This window comes from Gavialis gangeticus, unplaced genomic scaffold (genome assembly GCF_001723915.1).
Source record: "Gavialis gangeticus isolate Ggan-Ray unplaced genomic scaffold, GavGan_comp1, whole genome shotgun sequence".
NCBI lineage: Eukaryota > Metazoa > Chordata > Crocodylia > Gavialidae > Gavialis > Gavialis gangeticus.
This window is the reverse complement of record NW_017729029.1, coordinates 5,416,402-5,427,954: the sequence shown is the minus strand read 5'-3', so window position 1 is coordinate 5,427,954 and position 11,553 is coordinate 5,416,402. Positions and strand designations below refer to the sequence as shown.

Below are 11,553 nucleotides of genomic sequence, written 5' to 3'. Positions count from 1 at the left end.
CTAATTTCAAAATAAAAAATGACTCTCGTATAATAAAAGACACCAGTACAAAAAAACTATTTGAAAATAACACAATTTAATGTGGTATAATTTGGCTGGTTTTGCAGCCATGTTTTTAAATAGTCGGTACATATTTCAGGTGCTTTACGAGTCAAAACCTGTATATGTATATGTGTATATATACATATACTGTAAAACTAACAAGAAAGAACATGTAAATATTGCATATCCATCTGTTCTCAATAATGGATGTTTACATATTAATGTGCAGTACAAATTTGTAAACATGAACATTTGAAACTTTGGTAGGAAGTGATACTCACTTTTTTCTCTTTCTATGAGTTTATTGGAACAGCATGTCTGTAGTGGCCCAAACCACACATGTAAATAGTTTTAATACTGGATATGTTTCAAATATTCTATATACTTGTTTGTTCTGTTTTATATTGCCATCCAATCCAGGTTTGTTTACATTATTTTGATGCAAATTATATCATCTAATTACAGACCAAACCTCAGAAAATTAAATATATGCTAAGGCACTTATATCAAAGCAACTACCACCAATGATCCATCTATGCATTTGGCTTCTTTTAAACTTCTCCAATAAACAGATTAAATTCCAGTGAAACCAACTGGCAAACTGCAGTCAGATTCAAAAACACAATTGTTATTTTGTCTCATTGAAAAGTAGGTTTCTAAACACAAATGTAGCATATTCCAAAGTGGAGTACACACACATTGCGGCAGTATTTTCAGCTTCATTTTCTGAGTACTGTAAATGTGAACATAAGTCTACTTCTCTTATGTAAGTTGATTAATTGCTGAAATTACTGAACAAGTTTAAGCTTTGTAGAAACTGAAAGATTTTCTCCCCCTTCTTATTTAAAAATAGTAACCAACTGAATTGTGGTGTGCAAAATTTGGAAGTATGTATACATTTTATGGACATACGATCTTTCATTTTTCTCCCTTGCATATTTTAACAAAGTACTGAGAGTCACTGATTAATTTGGGTACAGCTTATCTATCCTAAACAAACCTACATATACCTGTTTAAAAGCTTCTAACACAAATCTCATAATGACTGTTACAAAGGCACTTGGTCTTATACTCTGAAAATCTGCCAAAACTTAGAAGCCTTCTCATCTCCACAATGTGTCTAGTTGTACAAAGTGCACTTGAGATTGTAGGTTTCTGAACTTCATGAGCTCCACAGACTGGGAAATGCGATCCAGTCCTCTAACGGTTCATAATCACATCCTTTTCCCATTGTTATTCTGCACATGGTATAAGCCCATTATCCGCAGTATCAATGAACTTCACTAGCCACCGCAAAATGGTGACAGAATTCCCAAACTGGTTATTATCATAAACTGGCCAAAGAAACATTATGGAACTAGGGAAAAAATGGAATATAAATAAAATTGCTTTGGAGCTATTCAGTAAAATGGGAATGTTAAGCTATATTTTCTAAAACCAATGGATTTGGTTTTCCTCTTGCCTACACTACTATAAATCAAAAGTATTTTCAGTCATGCTAACAGTGTAGAACTGTTGTTGAAGGGAGAAGAAAACCAAACCTAAAATGGTTAACCAAACTTTGGCCACCAGGGCAGAAATACCCAGCTACAGTTCTGAAGTAGTGATAACTCCTAGGTTTAAAGAAAACCTCTCAGCCTTCACAATGCCTGAAGTGTGAGGGTCAGAATAGGAATTTCCCCAGGTTCTGTCATTGTAATATAGCAAAGTATTCAGTCCCTTGTCCGTATTGTCCTGATTGATCATTAGACCATGTGAAGAGCTAAGTTCTGCAGACATGCACCTAAATTTTTAGTGTAACAGTGGCAATAGCAAACTATATTTAAAACTACATAGCAGGGATATAATTTCTATTTTATGTAGATTTTAATTATTTCAACAGGTGCTCTTAGGCACAGAACTCTGAAACTCACTTTCATCTGTAAAATGTATAAAGTGCATAATATTCTCTAGACACTTCCATTCAAAGTGTGCTTCCTTTTTGGATAAGGCTGTCCTGGTTATATAGGTTCCTTGCACTAAGGCCTAGTGACCTAGCAACATTCAAGCCCACTCACTGAAGTCAATGGGCCAATTGCCATTCCCCACACTGAAAGTCAGATCAGACTTTCTACAGCTGGCACCAAGACCACAGCAAGTGGACTGCACAGAACGTTCCACTCCCCGTTATGAGGTCTCGTGACTCTAAATAGGTACGAGTCTGCTACCATTTAAGTTCCTAGTAGAATTCAGTATTATTCACCTTTAAATGAGTAATAGACAGAGAACTTCTATAAAAAAGACGTTGTTTTACAGATATGAACTAATAACATGGATTTCATTAATATGATCCATTTGCTTTACAGTTAAGTTCTTGATTTATGACATTATAAAATTAGGAGATAACTAGGAGGCTAGGGAGATAACAAATCATGAAGGTAAAATCAATTCATATAATTTTATTTTCTAAAATCTCATATTTATATTACCTGCCTTTCCATAAAGTATATTATTATCCTTTATGCATCTAATACATCTCCATTTGCCACGAAATTTGGACACTAGAGGGAAATTAAGTGGAGTCCAGCATTTGCAATTAAAAATAGAATTTAGCTTGTTGTACTGAATATCACTCTGTAGGCTGAATTCTATATGCTGTCTCACTGAAGTTACTCTAAGTAAATCTGAGCAGGATTTGGTTCATACTTGAAGCTGCCAGCCTGTAATATATATTTCAATTTATTGGAAGTATGTGACAAACACTAAAAGTTTGTCAGCAATTTCACAATCGCATAAAGTTAAAAATTAAAGTTGCATAAAAACAGTAAAAATGCTCAGCAAATATTCATTAAAAATCATTTGAGTCCAAGCTGTCTGCATTCCTTATTGGCTCTCTATGAAACATGACTGAGTTTTCCCGGCATGCTCAAGAAACACAAATGTGAAGCTTGTCCGCTCAAGGGTTTGCAGAAACTTGACTTCAAATTTCTGTGAATATTCCCACCAGGACCCTGAATTTAGCACATCTAATCAAAAAAAATCATCATGTGACTTACATGAGCTAACAATAACTAAACAATACTACTCAAATGTTAAGTTTCTCATTTCAAATTGCCATAGCATAGGCAAAAGCATGGAGAAAAAAAATCAAATAATAAAAACAGCTGAGAAAATCAGAGTCTGTTTTAAAAATGTCCTGTGAATGGAAAACAAAATGGATTTTGGCAAATGATGTATTTACTCAGGTTAAGATAAAAATAATATGTTGCTTGATTAAAAGTAGTGATAGTATTACATACAGTCTTCCATGATGAAAATGTCTAGCTGAGATTTTCAGTAAGATCTTTTAAGTGGACAAATACTGGCTTTGTTTAGATTATGATGTCCTATCCAGTATGCTTGTAATGCTTTATTTAATCACAACTGTTTTTTGTGAAATGTAGGTTTTACCTTTTACATTTTTCATAAAGAAATAACTGACTTGGAAGAGACTTCCCTCTCCTGCAAGAATATATTCAAGATTACAGGCCAATTCTTTCCTTCCTTTACTTGCAAGCCATCTTCATGAGGCAAGTTTCTGAATTTTGTTACACCAGTGTTTAGAACTGGGCCCTGTTTCTTCAGCAGAATTACTCACATGAATTAGGCAGCCTATTGTGGGTGGCAAGGGATTAGTAAAACACCTTATTATAAATATTGTGTGCAATGTCTCACCTTAACAAAAATAATTAGTGTCATTGCTAATAAAAACATTAAAAATCAGGTGTCCTTTTTTAATGATCTTACACACTGTTTTAATGTTAAGGTAGAGTTAATATATGTCCTGGGCATTTACTTCTTATTGACGTGAATAGGATGTGAGCGAAGAGGTCAAACCCAGTAAACTCAGGAAATCAATAACTATTTCAGATAAACTATGTTTATTTAAACAGCTTTTGACATAATTTGTTTTGTTCTATTTGTGCGTGAAATTCGAAATAGAATTTGGCTGATTTTTTAAAATTCTTGTATCCATTTTTAATTCCAAAGCAATGTCATTTTTATGTTTGTAAAGTTATTATTCTTTCTCTCAGCCTTTCTTAATGCCATGATTTGATCAATCCCTATCAATTATTTTCTACATATATAAAATCCACTATATACCAAGTTTTCAAACTGACTTCAGGTAGGGACTGATCTTTGATCAAATAAAGAACAAAATCATTCCTCCTATTTCAGAATCTTGTTAGTGTTATATTGTGAGTTTGCAAGCCAAAGGTGATGTTCATGGAAAATAAGCCTCTCCATGGGTTATAATAATCAATGATACATATTTTGGAAGAAATTTAATACCTCCTACTTCAAAGTTTGTCACTTTTAGGGGGCAATATGAGATGTTCTGTCTCCATGGACATCTCATGTGCCTACTGTAGAGTTTGCCTTTTCAAAGCATTTGGTACTGGCCACTTTCAAACAGCATACTTATCTAGGGGACAGGAGGTCTGATTCAGTGTGGCAACCATTACACTCTGACATGCTCTTAACACAGAGGAATAGACCCAGCAGTTGCTTCAGTGGAGACATTTCACCTCACACTTCCTACAAACCTAAGCTCTGCTTCCTGACCTCTTACAAAAGACCAGGCAACCAAGGTGAAGAAAAGCATGGCCCATCGTCCCCTCCATGCCCATTTTGGTACAGGCACAGGTAGAAGAAGGCTCTTCGTGGCCCTATGTCAGCAGACTCCCTTTTCCAACCTCTGATCTAACATTTGGTCTTTATCTTTCTTTCCTTCAGCATAAGTCATTTAGACTTGTGACCAAACCCTGCTAATCTGAATCATTCAGGCCCTGAATCAGGAAAGCACTTGCTTAGCTTTAAATAGGATGCATTAAGGTGAATGCCTTAAGAATATGTTCAAACACTTCGTCTAATATGCATGGCTTGCTAAAAGCCTTGTGTAATCCAATTAAAATCCATTAAATGAGTCAGGCGAGCAGAAATTCGCCCTTTTCTTCAAGGTAAATGAAAGAGAATTTGAAGAAGACTTTCATGAAAATAATATTTGAAAAACTATATATTTATTCAGTCCTACTTTAGAGTGCAAATATTAAGAGAATGAATGTACAGTTTGCTCCTATCCTACATTACATAAATTATTCTCCGGGAAAATTGTCACTGTTGCTGGTTATCTCACTGTCATCCACATTCAGAACATTATGACACGTTTGTGCATGAAAAGTTTGATCTCTAGACAGGTCACTCCTGAATTGTGAAGCACTTTATATTCAATAATCAGCAAACCTTTGAGTAAGAATGAAGAAAAGACGTGCTACCAGGTCTTTGTGTTAGAAATGGTTATATAGTCCCATTAAAGGCAATGGTTAATTGTTGAGTGCCAGTTGGAGTGATTACATCTGCCATCTCTAAAAGAGGTTGGAATGCTATCATTCACTTTGAAATGGCTGGCCGCATTCATCAGTCTAGATGGCATAGAAAAGTTATAACCATACAAGCCGTATGGAGGATGTAAAGAACAATTAAGTGCTTCCCGGGCAATGGGACTTGATGGGAAAATGTTTCCAGGTGCATGTAATCCATACAACATTTGACTGGCAGAATTGGGTACTTGTAGACATTGCCCACTCAAGTCTTCAGATTTACCATTTTTCAGATTTGTTATGCCAAGGGAAGACAACATGGGCACATCCACCATGAAGTGGGGTAAGATGTGTGGATTGGTGCCTCCCAGTTTTTCCTGGCTTGGAAATAGAAGTGACTGTTGTCTCAAAAGGCTTGAAGGACAAATCTTGTAGTAAAGAGGCAAGTTGAGATTGTGTAGGTAGGTTTCAGGGCACGACATTCCAATGTTGCTTGCGGACAGGTGAAATGTGGGAGGTGAGCAAGATGGAGAAAGCAAGGAGTTCAGAGGTGATGGTGTCCCACCGCTGGAGGTGACAGGGGAAGAACCAGAGCTCCCACCTAGAAATAAAAGCAAAAAAGTCATCAAAATTATGTTGTTGTATGGTTATGAATAAGAAATTAGGATGAAAACCAGACCCACTCCCCTCAAGCTATCCTTCTGTTATTTTTCATTCAAATACATGTTGATGCCAAAAGGAGCTCTGCAAGCATGGCATGATATGCCAATAAAGAAATCATATTTGTTGTTGTTTTGTTGTGGCCCTAGCTCAGCAAAGTAGTTATATATATGTGAGTAATCCCATATATGTAACTGGCACTACTCATATTCTTAAACTTACACACAGCTTTAAACACTTTGCTGAATTACTACCTTCATATACAATTGATTACCTTGTCTTGGTTATAAAGGCAGTGTAATATTTAGCTGTTCTGTTTCCTTGTGACTTTAAGATATTTTCCTTGCATATTTAAATGAGAATGTCTGTCTTTTATTCAGTATTCATGTAGAATTTGCCTATTGTCACAGGAATATACTCACTTTATTTCGCTTTCCACACAGCTTGAAAAATATTAAAAATATACTTGAATTCAATCAGTCTCTCCCAAACAGCTTTACATTTTACTTTTCAATTTGCTGGGTTTTTTAAATGAATGAATAAATACTTTCCTAACTGTATTAGAAATACACTCAAAATGTATGATTGTTATTATAAGTGTTGCAATACAGCTTATTTTATATGTTCAACTGCTTAACGTATTACTAATGTGTAACACCAACATTGAGCATGCATTTTCTGCCCCTGCTAAGTGACATCAAGAGTAAGAACTAAGAAGTGCTGGTTGCCCTGAGAGTGGAATGTACCAGAGGGATGTGCATTCCTGTTACTAAACTGACACTGTTTTACTAATCTCACTCCTTTTAAGAGTCCTATTCTTCCTTTATGGATACTTTAGCAGAGTTCTGTATCAACAATTGATAGACTGAGTGTGTTTCTTTTAGTTTATTTATATGCTTTGTGGCTATCTTAGAAAGGAAAAAATTGTGATTTTTGGCTACATTTTGCCAAATTTGTAAAATGGTTGTGATGCGTTTAGGATTTCTGTTACATTCACATGATAATACAAAGTAATAGACTCTTAGCATTAGCTAATCAGGCTTTGTGTGTAATGTTCCATATGGAATTCTTTATATAATTATATCTGTCGGTATATCAAAGGTGTTCATACTACAAAGGTATAAGAAACAATGAAATGTAGAAACTAATCTGGTTCTTAAAATTACTGAGTATCATCTTGCACCACAGGTGCTTGTTTGTAGAAATACTGCAGATTGATATTTAGCACATTAAGGGTGTCATCCTTTCCCCATAGATATCAATTGCTGTTTTAATATTGACTTAATTGGGAGCAGAAGCAGGGCAGCAGGGCAGGGATCTATCCTTCTCTGGATATGCATGTTCCTAATTGCCATTGCTATTAAAGGGCTTTGGGGTCAGGTTAAGTGATGCAAGCCCATATGTGTGGAGGCAAAGTTATTTATCTAACTTTATACAAGTAGATCCTATGCCACTAGCTAAGGGGCAGTACATAGAATATTTGTTTTCCATTTAAAAATGTCCCTAATATTGTATATTGTAAGATTCCCAATATAGCTCTGGTTTTGTTCCTTTGTTTTGTAGAATGAGTAATTTTTAAAAATGAAGAAAATATTTTTTTGTATTTTATTTGGTATCAAAACCAGCAAGTGCATAGCATGGTCTTTTTTTAAACTATCTATAATAGTCATAATATCTTTTAATTTGCCTTCATGTTCTCTGAGTCTCTAATTTATGGTTCCCGGCTTTTCTCCATAGTCATGAGGTCTAGAAATTTACTTTTATGTAATGAGACCTGAAATTCTTACATAAGTCCAGGAAACTGGGCTTTATAAGAAACACTAGTAGGATAAACTAGCAAAGAAAATAAAAGGTGCTAGCAACCTTGTGATCAGGCAGAAGGCAGGGCAGAGCTGCATATTACAGACTAACTAAATCAGAGATGCATAAATTTTTGAAAGCCCAAACTCACTTCATCAGATGCTCACGAAAGCTTATGCATCTCTGGTTTAGTTAGTCGATAACATGTAACTCTATTATGTCTTCTTCCCGACTTCAGACTAACACAGCTAACTAACTACTTCTCTTTAATCCTGTGATCACTGTGTGATAAACCACATTCATTATCCACCTTTGATCATCATGGCTTCACTCTGCCCAGTAAGACATCTCCTCTGGGACTTGCCAACTTCCAGATAGGTTTGAACAGTTATCTTTTGTATAGGGCACTTGTAGCCATCTTAAATCCAGACTAAAAACAACTTCATAGCATCATTAAATTTATGTTTATGTGCATAGGCCTTTATACCTATGCATCTTGTGTTTTTGATCTTATAAAATAAGAAATAGTCCCATTTTCAGAGAGGCTGGGGTGTGTATGACACAAGAGAAAAGCCTACATTTTTTCATAATGTAAAAGATTCCATTACATTGGCAATCATAGCTTTAAAAAGGAATTTTCCGATGTAAGATTTCCAGTTTTTCATCCAGCACTATGAGTAATTTTTCAAGCAATGCTTCCAATAGATAATTTGGTTTGAATATGAAAATGGAGATCCAAATAAATGTTTTTTTCAGTGAAAATACTATTTGTTTTAAAAGTAAAAATGATTTTTATTTGAAAAACCTTGTAACACCTACTTAACACTTTGCAGCAGTTAATGCATCATGATTGTTACTTTCTAAGTACTCTCATTCCTTCTACTGTTTAAATACTTGATTTTTTTTAAGGAAAAGGGCAGGCAAGCTTATAGAAAATCTGAATATATATCATTACTTTTATTTATAGAAAATTCTCTAGGGTGGTAAAAAAAAATTAATTTATCAAGGTAACAGTATTACAAGGTAAAAATCTTATTATATCTATCCCCCAAAATACCTGAACAGATATTTTTCCATACACATTGGAAGGTCCTATTTAACTACTATCAATTTTTGCTATGTGGTATTAATGTACATTAAAGCATTATTAAAATATCAATAGGGAAAATTTTAATATGCCTTAAATTGACTTAAGCAGGCAGTTTTTTTACAAAAGGTACGTAGAACTAGATCCAGGGAATGTTATATGTGGTGTGTACTAATTTTATCTCATAAAATAATATTTAATTGAGGGTATTTATAGTTTAAGATTTACCATATGCACTACTGGAAGTGTATAGGCAACTCTAAAAGCACATTACTTACAACCAAAAAAACTCATTAACTGGCTTTATCATTTAAACTAAGAATCCAAACTTCCCACTGTACAGAGTGGTGCTCAGGCTGTCCTGTACCAGCAAGGACAGTTTCTATTATGGCTAAGCTCTGTCTTCCTACCATCAGCCATCAACGGGACATTAACTCAAGCATATTAAATGGTTATAACTGTCTGAGAGAAAAAAGGGCCAGTGATCCTTCAGTGAGCCCCACGTGGGTGGACTTTTGCACCTACGTGAAGCCTCATGGAAACAGTACTACAGTGTCCCATGAAGAGCTCATTGCAGTTCTCTTACATTTTTATTTATTCTTCTGTATCATCTGACTGTAAAATACTAAACAGTTAATGTAAAAATATTGTCTCACTCAAAGAAAAAACCCAGTAGGTATTTGTTATTCAACATATACATTGATGAAAGGCTAAAATCTCTATTTAGTCATTGAGTCTGAGTTAGAATCCCTCTGTCATGCGGCCATCTCCCACACTGGCATTCATGCAAATGTCGCACTCTCTCATGCATGCACAGTGCTCAGAAGAGTTTGGTGTTATGCTTATGGGTTTTGCTTACTCTTTATTAGCTATTTGAAGATTCAGAACTCACCCTGGCTTTCTGCACCAAAAGTCTTAAAATCCAGAGTAAGCGGTGGTCTCCACGGGTACGTTTCCAAAAGTCCATCCAACACACCCCTATAAAGTAAACCTTAGAAATCAGTGACTTGACGGAAAAAGCTATTGTGCAGAATTGCATCTATGGATGTTTTGCCTTACTGCTGTACTAGACAGCGTTCAGTAAAATATTCTCTGTAATCTGTCTTGCAGTCTTCTCAATTTTTCTTTATATGCCAAGAGTTAACGAAGTTACCTCAGTCTAAAATTAAAACCATCTAATACTAAAAGGAATAAGAAATTGAACCAGCGTCGTGTCTATACAAAAACAAGTAACTACAGATTGTGGCTGAGATCTTATAATATTTACCTGTTTCTTCCAGGGTCTCTGAATCCTTTGGCAAAGGGATTCCTGTCTATTTTCAGTTTCGTAATCTATGAATTGAAAAGTTACAAGATAAAGAATAACGGTAGTGAATGAGAAAAACTGTGTGCAAGCAGAATTAAAATTATAGAACAGACATATAATTGTCCCTCCTTCTGCTGACTGTTATGGTGAATTATATTTAAGTTTAAATTTAAGTCTGCTTTCCGGGATCACAAAAATAGTTCTGGTTGACTTCAGTGGAGATGGACAGCAAGATTTGCCCCGAACAGGCAGTTGTTTCTACTATAAATATCTACCTCTATAAGTAGTTCAAAGCAATGTGCTTTTATTAGGATTTACCTCAGTCAAGCAAGGATGTTTTTCCCTTCTATTGCTCTTATCTGGTATGGTTTTGTTTTACTTATTTTATTTTTTGCAATCCTTTTGACTATAAAAGTTTGGGGATGTTACTCAGCACCATTTGCTGTGAAGGACCATCCAGGCCGTGTAACTCCTTGGCATAACTGCGGGAAGCTGCAAGCCAGGCCCCAAAAGGTGAAGTCACCTGGCAGGGGTGGTTCAAGACACAACCCTTGTGGCAGTGAGCACCCAGTGACACTGCCCAGCCGCCCCTCACAGGATTCAGAGAATGGCTGGCATCAGAAAGCATGTCTGGCTTCATCCCAACTACAGGGTGGCTCCAATAAAAAGTTTCATATGCTAAGAAACTCTTGCCTCTGGACCTTCAGGGCTAGCATGACTCTCCCACAGATCTCTATCTCCCTGGCAGGAAGAGGCAGTTAGCAGGGCTAGTGTGAAGGCAGGCGGAGAAGAGGGCGGCTGGCCCCGGCCCCGGGCCGCCTCTTCTTACCTGCTGGTTCTGATAGGCCGTGACTGTGGTGAACTCGGTTTCCTTGAACGAGAAGGTTTTCACGCCTTCCGCCGGCAGAGACTGGATCTGCGACAGGTCGAAGCGGGCGTCCTGCACGATCACGTGCACGCGGGGCTTGTACTTGTGCATGGACTGCAGGATGATCTGCGGGGCCAGCGGGGCGTGAGCCGGGCAGCGGGTCCCGGCCGAGCCCCGCCAGCCCCCGGCGCCCGCACCTACGTGGCCCTTGTCGTCCATCTCGTTGTTGGTGAGCTTGACGCGGTCGAAGCTGATGACCTGCCGCATCCAGGTCTCCCCGGAGCACGGCGAGTCCGGGTGCACGTAGAGCCGCGGCGCGATGCACGAGTGGTCCGTGTTCCCGGCCACCATCCACTGCGAGCTGTGATACACGTACCTGCCCCGCGCAGGGAGCGCGAAACCCGCGGCTGCTTCTCCTCCCGCCGCCCTCCCGCCGCCCCGCCGCTCGCCC

At 37.2% G+C, this 11,553-nt stretch overlaps 1 protein-coding gene across 1 annotated transcript in view; it reads right to left on the bottom strand.

The window, feature by feature from the left end:
• Positions 1–5,059: 5,059 nt before the first annotated feature.
• Positions 5,060–11,553, bottom strand: part of TBX22 (T-box 22) — a 13,413-nt gene continuing 6,919 nt past the window's right edge. Inside the window, exons 3-7 of the mRNA XM_019521146.1 lie at positions 11,304–11,478; positions 11,064–11,228; positions 10,196–10,260; positions 9,821–9,906; positions 5,060–5,982 (exon numbers count right to left, since the gene is read on the bottom strand). Of these exons, the coding sequence (XP_019376691.1) occupies positions 5,372–5,982; positions 9,821–9,906; positions 10,196–10,260; positions 11,064–11,228; positions 11,304–11,478 (1,102 nt within the window). The 3' untranslated portion in view covers positions 5,060–5,371. The remainder of the gene's footprint in view (positions 5,983–9,820; positions 9,907–10,195; positions 10,261–11,063; positions 11,229–11,303; positions 11,479–11,553) is intronic.